Here is a 21,220-nt window from a genome sequence, read left to right as displayed (position 1 = left end):
GTGTGTTAAAGAGACTGAAGAGTAACTAAAGGGCAAAGTCCAGGAATACAGCCAAACTCAGGAGATCAGTTAGGAGCACAACTGAGCAAAGGTGATTCAAAAAAATGGAGAGAAACTCTGCCATGCAGTGACATGCTGAGCAGACTGGTTTACAGCCACAAGAGAGACTCAGCGTTCACAGGTCATAAAATCTTCAGGGAGCAAAGCTCTCAGAGAAACTATAATGCAATCCACAGATACAATACAGTCACTAAACTCCAAGTGAAATGTTAAACAGTAGGAGTGCATGGATAGCTTTTTGTACAGCTCTTTCTTCGTATCCTTTTTTCCCGATTCTAAAGTCTCTTCAGAGGCTTTGCAATTTGTCAAACAGCAGCTGGTAAAAAGGCTTTTGCAGTGAGGCAGGAGCCTGTTCAAACCAGATTATGCTTGATTTGATGACTGCAGAGAACTTGGGGCTGACAGCTCAGATTAGGATCGGTTCTCCCTTGAAAAGGCATTAGTGTGTTCTGTCATGGCAGGATTTCTGTTCAATGTGCACAGACAGTTAGTTAGGGCACCAAAGACACCTTAACCTGAGGAATCATTACGTGACAGCCAAAGCATCTGAGCAGTCTTATTCCTTCATCTGAACCAAATTACTCAGATTCACAGATGTCGTGCACAGCAGACCTGCAATACAACACTGAGTAACAGGAGTTACGCCTGCGTTTGACAGGTCAAAATGTCACAGGGAGCATTTCAGTTAAGTTTCATTCCCCTCCAGAAATCACTTCATGCATAATTAACAGGAACCTTTGAGTAATGAAAGCACTTAAATGAGCCTTTCCTTACCATATTCCACTTTGCCACCAAGTTTATATGAGAAGGGTTTTTTCTACTTCTGTTGTGTTTTTTTATATTGTTATTATTATTTCTGTTGTAATTTGTGTTTGTTTTTTGTTTGTTTTTTGTTCAGTTTTTCAGCTTTGTGGCATTTTTTTCTATTTCTATTGTGTTTTATTCAACTTCCGTTACGTTTTGCATGCTTTTGCAAAGCTAAACTCTAAAAGATTATTTATTTCAGCTTGTTTACATCCACACCTTACAGCTTTTTATGGGTTGATAGTTTTCCTGATCCAATCTGCATACTCAGGATCACAGAGGTCCATGAAGGCAGCCGGTGCTCTGCATACAAAGTCCGGATCTCCCACAAAAGAAGAGACCCCATAAATCCTGCCATTATGAACCACTCCTCCACCAGAGTCTCCCTGCAAGACAGAAATACAGTTTCCCAGTTTAATGAAATCTTTCTGTATTTTGAATGGTTAATAAATACAGCTGTGAGCTGAGGGATCATGCACACTCACTCGGCATATATCTTTCCCAGGACTTTGTCCACAGAACCAGTGTTGATAGCTCTTGACTCGGTGGACCTCGGGGAATTTTTTCTGTAAAATATCATTGAGCTCTGTACAGCTGACAACCTCAGTCTCTGCACAGTGAAGAGAGGGTGATTTACCAGGTTCTAGAAAAAAGGGACAAATTAGTTCAGCTTAAAGCACTTTTTAAAAAATGATGCAGATTTGTATTTTATGCAGAAATGCAGCAGAAAGAAATAAAATGGTCTGAGCTCACAGGAAAAGCTTGTTTTTACTTTGAACACATTAGAAATGAAGCAAAATACAATTTCAGTACAAATATCTGCAACATCTCTTTACTAATAAAGTAACAGTTTGGGGGTTTGTTTTTCTTAATACAACAAATTTGTTAAAATCATCTTACTTCTTTTCTCATTAGCTAGTCCGGTGATGGCACCATAACCTGCGATCTCAACTCTGGAATGACACAAGAAGTGTTTGGACGCTTTTCTCTCCTTTTTTTTGTCAGTTACATACAAATACATATATACTGATTGTTTTGCACGTTAACTTTGAAATGTTGCCCTGAGGCCTGTACTATGAAGCAGGATCTCATCTCTTCAGGTAACTTCAGAGTTCTATATGAAGGATTTTGACTTCTTACCAGAGAAAATTGTAAGATTAACCCTGACCTGCTGTTATATTAGTTATGTCCTTTAGTTTTAGTCACCACTTTATCATCATGTGCCACACCTGGCTAGCATGCTTGCACTGTGCTTGCTCAACGCAGTGGGAAACCATTCAAGCTCACTGCAGCACATGCTACTTCCTGTTTTAAAGGGCCTTGTAGCAGCCCTTGTTACATGCGTGGGCACGGAGCATGAAGCAGAAAGCACAGCTTAAAAGAGAAGTTGATATACCCGGCGGCGTGACACTGACTGGTGTTTTACGTTTTCTCAAGCCAGCTAACACAAAGTAAGCCAAGCCTTGTTGAATTTTCTTTGTACTATATCCCTCTGGTTAGGTTCAAGCTTAGAGATCATTTGTCCAGAAAAGCAGCATCACCATTCCTGGAAGATCCCTTGAAACTTTCAACTTTAGACCCTCCTACTGTACTACATGGACAGTGGGAGGGGCTAAAATTCTTCAATAGCATTTTTTCATAGATATTTTTCAGTTTGCAGCCTGTTTAAATTCTGTTGTTATATTAAGTTTTATTTTCTCTTACACTAATAAACAGCAGAAAGTTTGTAGCTGACAGAATAAAAGCTGAAACTGTCTTTCAAACATTAATTAAATGAAATACTTGATTAATGATCCATCAGATTCTCCTGTGTAATGATAGGCCGTGATATCAGTCAGGATTTTTGCTGTTTTTCTTGCTTGTCTTCAAATGGGCTAGACTTTATTGATATAGATTTCATCCAGTCTTATTGAACAAAGGTTCTGAAGTTCTTGCACATTCATATAGTGCTTTTACTACTAAGCTACCCTACAGCAATTTTCCACACACACACACACACACACACACACACACACACACACTGATTTTTCTGCAGCAGCTGTTACCTTCAGTCTGTATTATGCATTTAAACCCTTCATATTTTTCTAATATTACAGTTTTATCTTCCTTTTTAAAACCTGCATTGCCAGTATAGTTTAGCCACATCCATTAGGATTGAAAGCCCTGGTTAACTTGATAACCAGGGCTTTGAATTGATAAGCAGCTTCCTGTGAGTACTTATCCGGATTCCCACTGTTGTGTTAAGATAAAGGAAAGATTCCACATATGTTGAACTCACTTCACAGCACAGAGCTCAGGTCAAGAAGAAACTTTAAGAAAAAAACTTCAAAGCAAGAAACTTAGAGTCGCGGGAATATAAATGTATCATTTCAATCTGAAACTGAAGTTAGCACGACGGGTCAGTATCTGTCAGAACACATGAACCTGAAGCAGAAACATCCACAACTCGCCTTTTAGGAGGTTCATCACAGTCAGGTAGTTTTATAGGTTGGACATCAGAGCTGCTAGGTAGCTGCAGCAGCATGATGTCATGAACTCTGCCTGTGCTGGTGTCTTTGTCTGTATAGATCTCAGCTTCTGCTGTTATCTGCACTTCTTGCTCCGGACCCCCTTGATGCACACTTAGATTTGCAAACATGATCCTGCATGTGCACAGCAAACATAAAACTTGATTACTGATGGTCACCATATTCTATTTCTCATCTGTCTGAATGTATTTTACTTTTTACTGAATAGCAAAAACATGGCTACTAGACATTCCTTGGGTTCACAAGTTTTAGTTGCTGCTCTGATCTCCTCACCCTCCTGGCTTCAGACAGTGAGCTGCAGTCAGAATCCAGCGGTCACTGATCAAAGAGCCTCCACACAAGCTGGAAGGTCCATGTGGATAAACTGCTCTGAGCTGTACATGATACTGTCGCTCACATTCATCACCTCCAATGATTCTCTTTTGCAGAGCCACCTCTGTGTTCACCGTCACACCTGAAAGAGGAATCCCCGCCCCACCAGGTCACTGCCAGTTTTTCTTTGTACCTGTAAAATGTCTGCTCTCAGACGTAAGGCAGAACCACGCAGTAAGCACCAGAGCCATTAAATATAGATACTGTAGCTGAACACTCACTGATACACAGAGAAAAGAGAAGAGGCACCACACATAGTGTTGCTGCCATTCACTCTCTAATGACTGCCTTTCAGTTTGAATATTGGACACTGCATAGTCACATAGTGTCATTATGAAGCTTTATCAGCTGCAAATGCAAAGCTCCACACATTTATGCAAAGTTACTTATCGTCTCTTTTTGCTTTTGGCTTTCATAAAGTGACAGAAGGGAAATGAAGGTAAAATGTTTCTATAGAGAAAGTGCTTCAAAATAATAATCAACAAAAAATAAATACAAACATTAAAAGACTATAATAATATCCACTACCTAAAATCAAGCCTGTACAAATTAGTAGAGCTGCTCTTTAAAATGTTCAGACCGCAGAGATCAAATATAATATTAGTGCATTCCATAGATTAGGAGCCACAACCTTGAAGACACACTTAGTCTCTTTTCGTTTTCAGCCTAGAACGAGGAACCACCAGCAGGTTTCTGTCAGAAGACCTCAGTGACCTGCACCTTATAGATGGAAGCAAATGAAGTTTGATCTCAGCTTCATGCTCTTGTTCTGCTCGTGCACTCACTGATTTGAATTACATGTTCTACATGCTTCAGTGTATCTCACTGTCAGTTTGTCAGTTTGTGACATTAATTCAGAGGAATATGGTGTAAACCAATGATTTATAAACCTAAAACAGGCCATGATCACTAACCAATGCTAACTTTGAGACGCAATGCAGAACATATTGTGCCCTCTGTGTGGCTAATGGAGCTCTTAAGAGTAGAAGAGCAAAACAAAAGAAAAAAACACTTCACTCATGAGACTCCGACTGAGTGCTGACAGAGAGCGAGTGGGTTACCTCTGTGTGACTTCAAGCTGCAGAGGGTAAGGCTCTGACTGTGCTCTGCGTATATGTGCCGAACAGCAATTCTGAATACCCACGTGCACAGTTTCTGAGAGGTTTGGCATAACTCGATGCATTTAATCATTTTCATATTATACAGACAGAATTATGCAGTAAGAACCAGCAGTTAAATATAGAAACTGATGTTGAATACTCACTGATACACAGAGGCAAGAGAAGAGGCACCAGACACAGTGTTCCTGCCATTCACCCTCTAACAACTGCCTTTCTGTCTGAATGGTGACCATTGTATAGTCACCGTGTCATTATGAAGCCTTATCATCTGAAAAGCTGCAACGCTGCACATTTATGCAAAGTTACTCATCAGCAGTTTTTGCTTTTGCCTTTCATAAAGTGGTTGGAGGGAAATGAAGCTGAGAAATGAAACTTTTACTATTGTGTAAACCGTTGATTTATTACCCTGAATATATATAGAAGATATACAGTATGAACTGACCATAAATGTACTTTGGTCAAGACCTGAATTAAGTTTCATCCAAAGGCTTGTGGCTCAAATTTGAGCCGGGCCTGAAAGCTTCAGCAGAAAGACGCTGAGGGTCCTGTCACTGTTGTTGATGTCTCTGTCCTGAAAGATCACAGACTGCCCTGTGATTTGTGGTGTTTCTTGTGGACTCGTAAAAGGATTTATTTATATGATATAGTCTTCACAGATATCAGATCTCAGGCCAGCGTGAAAGAATTGTGTTTCATCATATAATTACAGTTCCTGATAGTTGGACCAATCAAAGCCAAATGAACTGAAGCTGTTCTGGTGATGGCCCAACATCATCATCTGTACCTCAGCAAACTGTCTCTGTTCTCTGCACATAAACTAAAAATATGACTATATTGTCATGAAAATGTACTAAAGGAATTAACAGTGCCCTATGTCTCCATGTGACTATTATGTTATTTTACTATATTATTATATTATTTCAATGTCATTTTTATTTATACAGAAAAAGAATCACAACAACAGTTGTCTCAAGGCGCTTTATAAGGTAGACCTACAATAATACATACAGAGAAAAACCCAACAATCATATACCCCCTATGAGCAAGCACTGTGGCGACAGTGGGAAGGAAAAACTCCCTTTTAACAGGAAGAAACCTCCAGCAGAACCAGGCTCAGGGAGGGGCGGGGCCATCTGCTGCGACCGGTTGGGGTGAGAGAAGGAAGACAGGATAAAGACATGCTGTGGAAGAGAGACAGAGATTAATAACAGATATGATTCAGTGCACAGAGGTCTATTAACACATAGTGAGTGAGAAAGGTGACTGAAGAAGAAATACTCAGTGCATCATGGGAGTCCCCCAGCAGCCCACCCCATTGCAGCATGACTAAGGGAGGATTCAGGGTCACCTGGTGCAGCTCTAATTATATGCTAAGGAAAGTTTTAAGCCTAATCTTAAAAGTAGAGATAGTGTCTGTCTCCTGAATCCAAACTGGAAGCTGGTTCAATAGAAGAGGGGCCTGAAAATTGAAGGCTCTGCCTCCCATTCTACTTTTAAATACTCTAGGAACAGCAAGTAAGCCTGCAGTGCGAGAGCGAAGTGCTCTAATAGGGTGATATGGTACTACAAGGTCATTAAGATAAGATGGGGCCTGATTATTTAAGACCTTGTATGTGAGGAGCAGGATTTTGAATTCAATTCTGGATTTAACAGGAGCCAATGAAGGGAAGCCAAAACAGGAGAAATATGCTCTCTCTTTCTAGTCCCTGTCAGTACTCTTGCTGCAGCATTTTGGATTAACTGAAGGCTTTTCAGGGACTTTTTAGGACATCCTGATAATAATGAATTACAGTAGTCCAGCCTGGAAGTAATAAATGCAGCGTCACTCTGAGACGGGATATTTCTAATTTTAGAGATGTTGCTCAAATGGAAGAAAGCAGTCTTACATATTGGTTTAATATGTGCATTGAAGGACATATTCTGGTCAAAAATCACAGCGTTACTGGAGGCCAAGGTAATGCCATCCAGATTAAGAATCTGGTTAGACACCATATTTCTAAGATTTTCAGAGCCGAGTACAATACCTCAGTTTTATCTGAATTTAAAAGCAGAAATTAGAGGTCATCCAGGTGTTTATGGCTTTAAGACATTCATGTAGTTTAACTAATTGGTGTGTGTTATCTGGCTTAGCTAAGCTAAGGTAGCAAATTCCTAAAAATACAGTGAGTGAAAGAGAGTGTGCTTCAGATGAAGCAAGTGAAGATTAAACTATGAAATAAGAAGTTATCTATAAGTTTTTAATTATTTTGGCTATCCAGATAAGCTACACAAAAACACAACCATGTGTTGGAACAGGAAGTGATAGGAAGTGAGAACAATGACCTTAGGACAGGTGAGATTGGTCAATGGTAGAGCTATTTTCCTGAAATTACGCATGTTACGGTTGCCAACGTGCGTGTGCGTGCACGTGATAGAACTATATGAATGGAGGCCAGCGCAGCTTAATTTACAGTTAATTTATGATCATTTATAGTTACTGCCTTTGTCACCCTTTATGTGGGATGTATAATAACCATGTAGGCATGTAGGTATATCCAGAAATAAACATCGATATTAGAAAGCAGCAAGTCAGTAACTGAGATGTTTGCTTGAGTGAATAACATTAGCATATAGCTCATGCTAATATTACATCTTCACATTTTTCTTTTCAAAGGTAACAATAGCTTAGCGTTCTTGCTACTCACCATGCTGTAACACAGGTATATGTTAGCAATGAAAACGTTTAGCAAATGTTTTTTAATAAAGGCTATCGTGCTAATTAGCCTTAGGATTGGAGGTTGAGCTCTAGTGGTCTAAGTGAGCTTAGGTCTGTGCAAGCCTTTGGCACGAAAATCAGTCTTGTAAATCTCACTTTTTCCAGGTGAGCCTATAGCACATTTGTTAACTGTCAGTCCTGACTGTACAGCTTCTAATCAGAAATAATTACATTTTGTTCCTGTTTTTTTTTCTTTTGTTTGTTTTGTTTTTTGCTTGTTAATCTTTTCTGTCAACAGGATAGCTGGAAAAGTTTTAAATGACTCCTGTTAAAATGTTGTAGGGCTGTAGAGTGGGGTCATGTTAACAATCCATTAAAATTTGTGGTCTTCAAGGTCAACTTTATGATTTATTGGGTGAAAATTGACAAAAAGCTTTAGAACTTAGAAACTATATTCCTACAACTGTGCTGTGTATATGGCATAACATATAGCAGGAACCTATAAAGGTAACTGACCTTTGACCTCTCCTTCAAGAAGGTATTTGTAATGTCTACAGTGATTAGACATGCTTAATAAAAACAGTGTGGGGCACAGAATATTTTTGTGGGCCAGTGTTGAACATGTCAGTAACACTGAGGGTTACACACACTTTGCCAGGTACACCTGTTCACCTGCTCGTTAAACACAAATATCTAGTGAACCAATCAGATGTCAGCAAATTGAAGTATTTAAGCATACAGACATGTTCATGATGACCTGCTGAAGGTCAAACCAAGTATCAGAATGGGGGAAAGAGAACGCGTGGTTGTTGGTGCCAGATGGGTCTGAGTATTTCAGAAACTGTTCATCCAATGAGCTCACAACATTACCTCTACAGTTTACAGACTGTAGTGGCAATCCAACCAGCAAAAGGCCACCTGAGGGAAACTGAAGTATTTCCAACTCATCCTGGTGATGAGGTCAAATACGGCCACTACTTTTAACACTTTTTGTGGTAACTTGTTTTTAATTTTGCTGCATACAAGCTGAATGTAACTAAATCACATGACCTTTTATCGTCCTTGAACTTATTTCTAGTACAACATTTAATATAAACACTGTATTTTTATTTAAAAAATAATTATTAAAAAACTCCTTTTAATGTGTTAAAATCAGCCCAACTGTTATTTTAAAATGTAAATAACAGTTGGGTGTGCAACCATTATAACCTACAACACAGAACATCAATGTACTTCTCATACAACTAAAATAAACTACTGCATATAGTACTTATTTATAAAACATATAGTCATTTAAAAACACCATCTACTACTACAGTTGAAACCAGATGTTTACACTTAAAAAAACCCAAAACATTTTTTTCTTTACCGTCAAACATCAGATAAGAGTAAACTTTTTTTTTTTAGATTAATCAATGTCAACATATTCTTTGTATTCATGAATTATCAGATAAAGAGTGAAAACTATGTATTTCTTTTATTACTTTCATCAAAGTCAGAAGTATACATACACTAAGTTTACTGTGTCTTTAAACAAAAGGAAACTCAGATATTTCTATTTTTAGCTTAAAATGGTTCGATAGGTTAATTAAGTCCATTTGAGTTCATTTGTGCACACCTGTGGATGCATTGAAAACCACACCCCAAACACAGAGCCTCCTTCTTTGACATCATAGCAAATCGCGAGAAATCAACCAAGACATCAGGAACTTAATTGTAGACTCCACAAGTGTGGCTCATCGTTAGGTGCAATTTCCAGATGCCTGAAGGTCCACATTCATCCATTCAGACAATAATAGGTGAGATAAAAAGTACAGGAATGTACAACCATCATACCGCTCAGGAAGGAGACCTTCAAACCTGACCCAGTTACACCAGTTCTGTCAAGAGGAGTGGGCCAAGATTCCAGCAAACTATTGCAGAAAGCTTGTGGAAGGACACCTGAAGCGTTTGGCCCAAGTGGAACAGTTTCGGGGCAATTTTACCAGATAATAAGGACGTGTATGCATACTTCTGTCTTTGATGAAAGTTGAAAGAAACATAAAACAAACAAACAAAGTTCTCTCTCTTTATTTTGAATGTGTAAACAGATTCTCAAAAGATGTAAACACAAATCATCCAAGCAAAATAGTCAGTTCCTTTGGGCATGTCATGTTCTAGTAGGAAGATTACACTATGAATAACAAGTTATCTATAAGGTTATAATTAAACTGCTGCACAGATAAGCTACACAAAACACCACTATGTGTTGGAACAGGAAGTGATACTCTACCGCAGAGAGAGCGAACACCAACTGGATGGCGCTGTAGTCTGCACTATAGCTTTTATTATTTATTCACTATGAAAAGCACACATATTGCAGCTCTTCCTTTTTGCTTACTGGATCTAGAACACCATTTAGATCATAACAGCTCCTGATCAGGATGAATTTCATTTTCAAATCAATTTCATGTCCCAGTTTCACAATTTTGTAACATAATATTTCAAAGCTTGCTTATGGGCTTGTTTTGGAGCAGACCAATAGTCAGGCTCGTCTTCACCCTTACTGTCAGACTCTGAATTGATGGTTCTGCTATATCTCACCTGGCTGAGTGGGGACACAGAGTTCCCACTGCAGGAGCTTGGGTTTGAGTCTGCCCTCGACCATTTCCTGTGTGCCATACCGCTTCACTCTCTCCCACCTTCCTGTCTGCTGTCTGGCAAAAGGCCTCATGTTCTGAAATCTCTTCCTCTCCATCATCTTCCAAATCTCTTTGAGTTTCTTTGAGCAGAGATTCTTTTGCAGCTGTGACAAAATATAGAACGGTTTCTGCAACCAGGGGAGTAAAATGTGCTGCAGTGTGAGGGCGCACAGGTGTAGGTGCTGGAAAAGTAACAATGTTGGAACCGTGTGCAGGAATGACAGACGACAGAAGAACACACACATGCAGGCACACCTTCAGAGTACTCTCTAAGGAGACTCAAACTACTTATGCACCACTCAGCATACAGCTTTTAGTCTTTCTGAGAAAAAATCTCACTCTGTGAACATGACATTTGCTTCAGCCATGTTCATGAAGCCCATTCTCACCGTGACTCGGGTTGAACTGCATTTTCTGTCTTAGTTATTGCTAAGGAGGAAGGTGAAATGCACTGGCTGACGGTCGTAAAGTGACTGCCTCATTCAGTTAAAAAGTCTGGTCTGAACATGGACTGTTAATCAGTGGCCCTCCATTTTTACTTACAGCTATTCACAGAGGCAGAAAGATGAGAGAGCAAAGCAAAGAGCCTGCTGTGTTTGTATGAATTTCTGTTTTTGAACACTTTGTTTGCATTTCTGAATCAGAATTAAATGTCTAAAGAAACACAGCTTTTTAAAATAGCTTTGTGCAAAATATAACAAATTTCCAACTACATTGCCCATTGTGTTATTAAAACAGACACTGTGATAGCACTATCCCTGTACTTTGTTATACAGTACTTCTTACCACCAATTTGTCTTGAGGACTCAAATTTAAGTGCACAAAAGTAAAAAAAAGAACCTATGGTAATGGCACTTATTTAAAGTGATGGTTTTCCAAAGCTGCTGCTATGAGTAATGGCTCCAGAGATTCAGGTGCTTAGCTGTTTGTTAATTTGTGCACTCCCCGCAAAGGTATTAACAACTGATTAGTGTAATGGGAAATTTTAAGACTCTTTGTGAAGCTGACCTGACTCAGTGAAAGGCTCCATATTTTGTCATGTTTTGTCATTCTGTCTTCATGCACTCAGAAAATATTTATGCTGAATGCTGATTTTAATTTAATTCGTGTCAACTTTCTGTGTCTTTGTTTTTTTCAGTAAGTCCCGCGTAAAACATGAAGTTTAATGGAATCTGGCCAAATGAAATGTACTTGATTGGTATGTATTCACTTTATTCTGAGCATATCTTCCTAATAATTTGAATAAATAAACAGATTTTATTTATTTCAGTTGCATTAAAGTATTGTTTTGTGTTATGATGGCAAAGAATAATCTTTCAGGTATACCCCACGATCATGCATCAGTTATCTTTCGCACACAGTGTTCTGACCGTATTCTGTGATCGTGGCAGTGACGTGTAAATATTGGAGGTTAGCGTCCCGCTTTGTAAAAAAGTCCGTGGACCTGCTGGTAATTTGAACCAATGCAAAGTCAAATAAAAGTCACAGAGAAAACCTGATTTATTTCAGATTTCCACAACATTCGCTGCTCAGCTACGAGAGAGGATAATACAGGATGTGATTAAGCCGAGCATAACCATTATAATATAATGTATATATAAACATCTAAAATTGTTTCTGGAACTAGGGTTGGGGTTTGTATTGGTTAAGAGAGTTGCTAATACGTCGTGTCTGCAGGGTCCTCGAAATTCCGACAAAAACAGAAGGAAAAAAAAGAAACACGGGCGCGTGTGTGCGCGCGCGTGGGTATTGTAGGTGGAGGCTGTTCTTACAAACCCCCTCAGCTCACAGAGCTCTGAGACAGTCTCCGCTGTGCACGGCTCCGAGTGAGTCTGTTCTCAGCTGAAGTGCAGACCGGTGAAAAACAGTGAGCGGATAGTTGTAAGTATTTTTTTCCCTTCGTCATGTCTTTACTCTCTGTTTAAAGTGTGCAGGACAGCCTTTTTAATCCACGCTGCCGCTAACACGAGCCTGTGAAAATGAAGCGTCGTTAAGTTTGTCTTACTTAATAACATAAACTTGATGCCTTGTCCAAACAAAAGCAGCCATTGCCGTCAGCTGGCTGCATTTTCATTTGCATAATTCACCTGTGATAGCGGACAGCACACAGTCATAAACTCGTGCTTACATGTAAATACATCAGGTGAAGGTGGCTGGTGTCCGTGTTTAGGTTCACTTTAGCAGTCTGTGCTTTGTGTGTTGCTTCTGTTTTGTCCTAGTTGTTGCTGCGTATTGGTGGGATTTATTTTAATCTCTAATACTGTTTATTAATGTGAGATATATTTCGCGTCGTGTCTCTGGAGGTGCAGCAAGCCGAAAACATTATCAGTCATGGTGCTCATCTGTCTGCTGCTGATACAGAACTCCTGGAATTACTGTAAAAATTAGGATTTTTGTGTATGTGGCTTTTAAAAATGATACAGGTGGAAGTGGAGGCCTCGATTTGCTCTAAAGGGTCACACATACAAAAAAAGACACTGGAATAGAAACTGGATAAAGAAATTGAACTCAAACTAAAAACGAAAAATGCAGAATTAAGAGGAATAGGAGTCACAAGAGAAGAAATGAGGAGAGAGTGAGATGAAGAAGGGTGACATGCGGTGTAGGGGATAGAAGAGGAGATGAGGGGAAAACAACAACAGGGTAGAGAGGAAATAAAGATGAGGAAAGAAGAGGAAGGAATATGAAATCTGCTCCACTATCACTGATAAGGTTTAGAACACTGTTATTGAAGCCCTGCTGCTTGAATTAATGGACTGCCGTGAAACAGGTAAAAAAATAATTAACCTCTACGTGACCCTTTGTTTTCTCTTTCTTTCACTGTCCGAGGAAACAGAGCTTTTAATTTAATTGGTCACCCACTCTTTAGCTTTTAAAGCTTTTCATTCTTGTCTGTTCACCTGTGGTACGTTTTTTTTTTTTCATAAACTGCATGTGTCCTGCACGCTGTGTAGGAAGAGGATAAAAGTGTTGCTGATATTGGTTTCAGCAGAACTGTGGCAATGCACGTAAGCATTAATGCACCCCCCAAAAAATCCTGTATACCTTCCTAAAAATCTACCCTCCACAAGCAGTGTGACACTGTGGGTGCTGCACAGTCTCCTGTGTTTTTAACTTCAGTCACTCCCTTAGGGCCAAATGACTCATGTCTGCACACGAACACCTCCCTGTGTGTTTATCTATCCATAGATAAGTCCATCCATATGTGTCGACCATAACCGTTCTGTGACCATGTTTGCATTTGCAGATCTTTGATCCACATGACATGCTTGTAAGAGTATTGATCAGACTCTGTGCAATCTGTGAGCACTTGTCAGCTTTGTAATAAAAAGTGTGGAGGCAGGCAGCGGTGTGGAGGTGGCTGGGATGCAGATTGGATCCAGTCCAAATCTGTTAATTAGACAGCAACAGAGGAAGTAGATTCCTGAGGGAGTAGGACTAACGGATAGCCAATTAGCTGATGGTGTATCTCTGCTCAATCTATGCTCTCCTGCTTCGAGTGAAATTGCTTTAAAAAAAGAAAAGAACATTACTGTGTATTATTATTGTATGTCATAAACAGTGTACACACATCATAAACCCACTATTTTCCCAAAGAAATATCACAGATGAATGTTTATAGTGCAAATGTTTGCCTTGCTGAAAGCATATATGTGTTTTTGTGAAAATACAAGCTTAGGATCTTTGTACTTTGGGCTAAAGTAACTTACAAATGTTTACTGGTCTGTCTTGCAAAGATGGGGCTATTTTTAGTAACTGTAGATATTGAATAGGCTAAATTTAGTAAACCAAAAGTACAGTATTTCACACTGATAATATGATCACTATTTTAAACATTACCTAAAGTCAAACACTGTACATAAAATTTGGACCCAATCACAACAAGAGCACACACTCTTTTGTGGACTACTGCTTTGACGCTTCAAGGTTGGCATTTTGGCTGTCACCATGTTATTTCTTTGGGAGTAAACAATGGCCATATTTGGATGAGAGGATGTAGTATTAGCAGCTAGTTAGCAGCTAATGTGGTTTATCTTGATTAGCAACTTGCATACATAGACTGAAGCATATTCATACAGTATTACAATTTAAGTCACAGAGCTTTTTGTGACAGAAGACATATAATTTGCCAGATAAACCTGTTAAAATGGTCCGAAAGAGCACAAACATGTTCAGTGATTTTTAACTAGCTGAGGCGTTACGTAGCATTGCTAGCAGCTTTAGCTACCCTAACCCTGGAGACTGCTGCCAACCTAGAATGAACTAACTTTGGTAAGCTTTTTTAAAATGTTTGTGCCATTAGCATTATTGTTGTATTTTATTGGCATATAATGCAAATTCACAGATGCAGGAGTGTGTTTCAAGCTCCAGTCTCTAAATGTTTTGTCTACACGAAGTGTACATATACTTAGGTGTGTGCATGTCCAAGCTGAAAGCGTCGCAGCAAGGAATTCAAGTGGTGATTTGTGCAGCATCACCATCGTGTGATGATCAGTTGTATCCACAATTAGAACTAACATTATAAATCATATGAAATAAATGGACAGATGCACATAAATGTATACAATTTATGCTGCAATTCCTTGGCACCTTCTTAATGATGGCATGATAAGCAGGGCTCGCAAAATTTCAAAATCCCTGGTAGCCCTTCAGGCAGGGACTCTTCAGTTTTTGGTAGCCCAAAATAAATTTAAGTAGCCCGAATAAAAAATAGGGCAATTTTTTTATTGATGTTTTCTTTCCTGTTTTTTTTTCCTTTACAATATTATACATTAAAGTATAATATTGTAACGCAAACAAAACATGAATCAAAAAATTGTTGAAACACAAATTACAACATTGTATAAAAATTACAATCATCAACTCAAATACTTGGTTCTAATTGAACAGAAATTTCTATGAACTTGTAAAACTGTGTAGACCATGAATCAGTCTGTGTCAGGTCCTGAATTGAAATTTCCACTGAAGTCACGGGTAAGGGGTAAGTGGAACCAAGATCTAGGACATCTTTTTTTTTTGAAGTTTGCAAAGACTGCTAAATTTTGCCAATGGTAGGTCACTCTTTGCAACATAGTACGCTGTTCTAAACAGATGTTTCAGGTTTATTTTTAGTATGTTCTTTGGTGTTTGTTCTGGGAAAGATATTGCAGACTGAGCAATAATGCATTTCTTGCATTTCTCATGGGTTCTAATGGGGGTCTTTCTTAAAATTACTGGTCCCAGTAACAAAGGCGCTTGTCGACTCAGAAATCGAGGGAAAACCAACAACACACCCGGCAGAACATTATGTTATTTACAGGGTGCACATAAGTGGTCCGCAGGTGCGCATTCGCTGTCAAAATAAAAGACGCGCACCAGATAAGAAGTTGCAGCGCGTGTTTGCATACATATAAAAGGCACTGTTTTTGTCCGCTAGAGTGGGATTTTCACGGCATATTCTGCACCACATTTCTGTGCGTTCATCATTTGTTTGAAGCCAGCTCACCTCCTGCAACCACTTTTCCGAGAATACAAGCTTCTTTTGCGATTCGGACTCCTTCTGACGTTTCTTTGGAGGTGGAGGAACACCAAAGTAATTGCTTAAAGGAGCTTGCTTCGACATCTTTTAGAGTTCTAAACAAATGTCTGACCTCCTCCAGAAAATCTTATGTACGCAAATACGCGTGTTGCACATTCTTATCTGCTGCGCGTCTTTTATTTTGACAGCGAATGCGCACCTGCGGACCACTTATGTGCACCCCTGGTTATTTAGCTTGTCATATTCCAGCCACAGAAATTCTTTTGTCCATGAAACCATAAAGCTGCACTTTCTTTTTCCCCTCATAGTCTGATTTGTCATAAGTTTTCCGTTTTGTGGTCGGCTTTTCTTTGGCTGTCACTTCTTCACCCTGACCTGTCTTATTTGGCTCAGCAGAACTAAAATATATATCCTGCTGCTTTTACACACGCACTCACATAACGGTCAGCGATTCTCTGCGCAATCAACCTCTCACATGTTTAAGCTTGCTGTGGGAAATTTCACTTGTCACATTTGAATAGTAAGCTAATGAGTGATAAGACGATGCCAGAGGAATTGGTGCGCAATTAATCGTCACTCACCAATCAGTACTGCCGCTCTCTATACACAGTTCGCGCGATCGCAAAGTGAAAGCAAAAAACAGCAAATTCAAACGCGATTTCAATATGTCACATATTGACAGTAGCTCATCGATGCCAATGACATAATTACCCAGCTACATTTTCAAAAGAATGCAAAAGCATTGACATATATTTTCCCTTCCTATGATAGCCCGACGGGCAGGGCTGAGATAGATTCTGGTAGCCCGACTGGAAAAATCGCTAGCCCCGGGACGTCGGGCTAGCGATTTTGCGAGCCCTGATAAGTAAGGCTTTGAAATCTATTTGTGCAGTGAGTGATGGTTACTCTTCCCCATTTCCCATGACCCTTTATGACCCTTTATGACCCTCTGCAGCCTGATGGCCACACCACCAACAGTCTTTGCTTTTTCCTGTCCTATTTTTTATATGCTGGGAATAAGGGCGGCAAAAAAAGAAAAGACCAGACTGACATTAAAAGAAACAATAGAAATGCCCTAAAATGCACTTAGTGAATGTAACAATAATGAGCGGCCCTTTGGGCAATCAGCAGGCATTCACTTCCCCAACGAAGCAGTTGCCAGACAGGCGTTTGTGTTAATGGGGACCTTGTGGCCTCTAGATTGCATCAGCAGGTTGTTTGTTCCAAGCTGTGGATTGAACAATTACAAGGTATTACGCAGGCATCAACAGAGTTTTCAGTGAGGAGGAAACATGTATTTACCACCAGTATCAACCATGTAATCATCACCAGGCCTCTTATAAAGAGAGTCACCATTAATGTTAGTATAAATGCTTTCCAAAAATTCAACTATTGAAAGGACATCTCTTTGCCATCTCTTATGCGCTCTTTTGTCTTTATGAGAGGTTAATCACACCAGAAATATGAGAGGTTAAAGACAAATTGATGGTTGTACAAAACGTAATGGTGATGGGAAAAAAACCAAAACATAAAAAAACCAAACATGGAAACTGATGTTAAAAGTGTTTATTAAAGCATCGTGCACCAAACTGCTGTGAGCATGAATGTGGATTTTTGAAAGTTTTCAGCTTGTTCCTAAGACACAACAGCTGAAGCTCACAGCAGGTGCAAGCTATTTTCATTAGCAGAAACCATAACAATAGTATCCAGGGTTTTTATGTGCCAGGCAATTGTCGCTTCACCAGCTAATCTCTAAGTACAATACTGCTAGTGTCGCTTTGCAGTTACGAGCAAGCATCATTATGGAAATAACTGAATTTAGGATTCAGTGATGTTGTGGATGAACAGCTGGAATGATCGATATGGGAGTGTAGAAGTGTGTTGTCCTGCAGTGTCTGCCATGGCGTCCAGTTATGAGTACACACACCTTCAGTGAATTCCATCGAGGAACAATAACTGCTGAGGTGGTGCATGACTCAGTATAATAGTCTTTCCTCTGGAAAAGGCTCTCTGAAAATCTCAAGATGACATCTTGGCTTCAGCTAATTCAAAGGCTAACTGTAAAGCCTATGCTAAACTACACTGAGGCTTCAGTGAAAGTGGATTTTATTTTCTACTGATTCATGAGGAACAAAGTGACATGCATATGTTGGTAATCACAAACTGAGTTTGCAGCATTGAGTTTAGTCAGAGTTGTATTAGAGCAGTGAGAAAGTCTCTGACGTGAAAGCCTAAAGGTGTTCAAGCCAGCACAGGAAAACATCGGACTGATGAGATTAAGAAAAAATACATTGAACTGTAATGTGGTTAAAGTGTGTAGTGAAAAAGTGGATAGAAAGGACTGCTGCTTAGACCACCGACAGTTTGAAAGCGTTGCATAATTTCTGTAGGTTATGAACTGCTGCCTCAAATTATACTGTACAAATGGTAAATGGACTGATTCTTATATAGTGCTTTTCTACTCTCCCGGAGTACTCAAAGCACTCTATACAACATGCCACAATCACTGTCTCCAAGTGCTTTCTATTGACATTCACACTCTGATGGATGCATCAGAGAGCAAACTGGGTTAGTATCTTGCTCAAGGATACTTGACATGCAGACTGGAGGAGCCAGGGATCGAACCACCAACCTTCCGATCAGTAGGTGACCTGCTCTACCTCCGGAGCTACAGCCACCCCACCCGGGACTCTCATTGTACTGCCTCAGCAAATAGGTACAATTTCACCAGTTCATTTGTAAACCCTGTGCTGTCTCACTTAAACAGGGTTTTTTTCTAGACTTTTTTCAGTTTTTTAAATATATTTACATTCAATTTATTAACTTTAAAAAATAAAAAACTGTAAATTAAGATTTTAACTTTTTCATTCTGTCACTTTGAAAATTAATATATATTATATTTTTTTTATTCAGTCTCATATGTGGCATATGGCATTCACTTATTATTAATAGTTAAATTACTGTAAATCACAACCAGTAAGTTACCATTAAAGTTTAATGATCAGGCAAAATACATATTTCAGTTGCACATGAGATTTCTTTCTACATTTATTTTTTCAGCACAGCTTCAACGTCATTTAAGTTTTTTCCTGCTCGCACAGAACGATAAGGTTACAAAACCACAGAAGATTACCGTTTCACTCCCTCAATCCAGTCTTGAGTCTTTTCCAAATGGGTTTGATATTCAAATTTGTATGCTTGGCATTTGCTTTTCCCTGCTGCAGCCACCAAATGAGGTAAAAAGTGGGGAAAGTGAACCAGAACACTGAATTAGTAAGCCATATGACTGTATAACCTTGTTGCCAGAATGATAGAGTAATCCTTGAGACGTGAAATAATAAAAAAGTAAGTACCTTCCTATTTTTAACAAACTTTCAAGCTTCTGTTTCTCCGTGTGTCTGTATTAGGAGAGATCAGACTATGCAAAATTTGCCAAAAGCAGTAGCTCAATGTTATTTTGTGTTGAGCCAATTATTTTAAGATTTGCTTTGAACATATTCCATTCTATGCCACAAATGGCACATAAATATAGATATGTATAGCAAACAAGTGAACATTTAGAATTGTAATCATCACTTCAGCTAGCATCAGACTTTAAATAACATTATTTCCTTTTAAACTTGAAGCTTTGAAAATCTTTCTTTTTGCATTGGGACAGAAATTATTGTGACAAAGACTCTTTTAAAGATACATAGATACAAGATCATGTTATTCATCTGAAGAAACAGACAGACAGAATGAGTTTGATAAACGACAGTGTGTTGTTACACTGGTAATGCCAGGAGAGGCAGTATCGGTTCTGTAAGAAAGTGGAAGAAGAGAGCGTCCTGCAGGAGGCAGTGAACGGACACTGATGTTATGAACATGTGGCTAAGAGAAGGTTCAGAAAACAAGTAGCAACAATATTCCTGTGTGAGGCTCAGTCATTTCATTTTATTTTTGAAGATGCAACATCCTAAAGGTGTATATAGAAAACATGTTGATCCTGAAGCATTGATTGAAGCTTCTCGGGTAGATTTGGCCTTTCCATTGGGAATTTAACATCTCATACAAAGTTAAAGACTTTTATTTGAGTTTGGTAGAATTCTATTTCAAAGAAAAACAAGACTCTCTGCTAAGTGGATGACATCATGCTCCATTTGCACTCCATGACATCAAACTCCAGATCAAAGGATCAAAAGGAAATTGAGCAATAACATTCTCTCAAAAGTCCTTAAGTAGGACACCAGCATGCACTCAGTATGTCTCAGAACTGTGCAACTGTATAGGAACACACCACGAGCCATCCTCTAGACAAAGATTTGACACATTCAGTGTATGCAACAAAACACAAACCCAAACCCCGATCGAATAGAAAAAAATATCATTCGACACTGTAAGACCGAAGACAAGAGAAATGCAACATATGCAGCAAAATCTTGATCCCCAGGAAGGGACCTCGTCGGCCGCTGTTCACCCTAAGCAGCAAAACACAAACCAAAGAGGGAAAAACAAGGCACCAAATGAGGGGACTCCATCTGATGCTGCCAAACAAAAGGGTGCAAACAAGAAGAAGATGCAGAAAAATGCAAACCCAAACCCCAGAGCCAAAAACCCTGGACCCAATCGAGGGCCTTGGCCACATCAGCCCAGTGCCCACTTTAAACCCAATAATGGGCCTGGGCAACATTGGCAAAATCCACGGTTTTTGCCAAAACAAGGGCGTGTGCCACATCAGCCCCATCCTGACCATAACACCAACAATGGGCCATCTCAGCCACAGCCTCACTTAACACCAAATGATGGCAGTCGTCCATACAATGAGACTGATGAACTGGGTGCGCTGAGATTCCACCTGCAGGAGGCTCAGAACATGTGCAAAACCAATCTTTATAAAATGACAGCTGCAAACCACAAAGCTGCTGCAGCTAAAACTCAGAAAGATTGGCTTCGCTTTCAGCTACAGTGCTGCAGAGGAAACGCTCAAAAAACCATCCTTGAGCTCCAAACACAGCTGGAAGAGTCTCGTAGAAAGACACCCGAGGAGAACTTCACCCCTGAGGTGAGTGAGGCTCCTGTTGAAGACAGCAACACAGCTGTCACAGCTGCAGAGCTGAGTGTGGATGCTTCAACACAAACTGCAGAAGCTCCACACACAGACTCTACAGATGTGAAAACCGATCGAGAAGCTGAGTTGGAGATCCAGTGCAAAAAACAGCAAGAAGAGATCGAACAACTCCGTGAGCAGCTCCTCAAAACTCAAAAGACTCTAGAAGAGGAAGTTGCAAAGCGTGAAGATCAGGAACAAAGAGCCAACTGTGAGCTCGCTGAGCTGAAAGACAAACTCAGCACCAGTGAGGCTCTTTGTGAAAAAAATGATTTGAAGGCACAAAACTTAAAAGAAGAGCTGGAGAAAACCAAAGCTTCCCACCTGGAAATCGTGGAGAAGCAAAACCTGGGGG

The 21,220-nt window shown here is 39.6% G+C and overlaps 1 protein-coding gene across 1 annotated transcript; it reads right to left on the bottom strand.

Annotated features, from left to right (window-relative positions):
• Window positions 1–633: 633 nt before the first annotated feature.
• Window positions 634–5,102, bottom strand: LOC109199930 (kallikrein-8). The gene is made up of 7 exons (XM_019355275.1): window positions 5,029–5,102; window positions 3,666–3,846; window positions 3,315–3,506; window positions 1,765–1,817; window positions 1,350–1,507; window positions 1,084–1,250; window positions 634–672 (listed from the first exon to the last, which is right to left on the bottom strand). The coding sequence occupies exons 1-6, from the start codon at window positions 5,075–5,077 to the stop codon at window positions 1,095–1,097; spliced, it is 789 nt and encodes a 262-aa protein (XP_019210820.1). The 5' UTR covers window positions 5,078–5,102; the 3' UTR covers window positions 634–672; window positions 1,084–1,094.
• Window positions 5,103–21,220: the final 16,118 nt, after the last annotated feature.

The sequence above is a fragment of the Oreochromis niloticus genome, unplaced genomic scaffold (assembly GCF_001858045.2).
Source record: "Oreochromis niloticus isolate F11D_XX unplaced genomic scaffold, O_niloticus_UMD_NMBU tig00007914_pilon, whole genome shotgun sequence".
NCBI classification, from domain to species: Eukaryota; Metazoa; Chordata; class Actinopteri; order Cichliformes; family Cichlidae; genus Oreochromis; species Oreochromis niloticus.
The sequence above is the reverse complement of the archived record's forward strand: the minus strand, read 5'-3'. Positions and strand labels throughout refer to the sequence as shown.

Excerpts from the sequence above, each read along its gene's own strand:
- LOC109199930 (XM_019355275.1), bottom strand. The coding sequence starts at position 5,077 with ATGGCAGGAACACTGTGTCTGGTGCCTCTTCTCTTGCCTCTGTGTATC. Across the intron at positions 3,847-5,028 it reads TCTCTTGCCTCTGTGTATCA|GTGTGACGGTGAACACAGAG; the intron begins GTGAGTATTCAA and ends TTCCTCTTTCAG. Across the intron at positions 1,818-3,314 it reads TGTGATGAACCTCCTAAAAG|AGTTGAGATCGCAGGTTATG; the intron begins GCGAGTTGTGGA and ends GTGTCATTCCAG.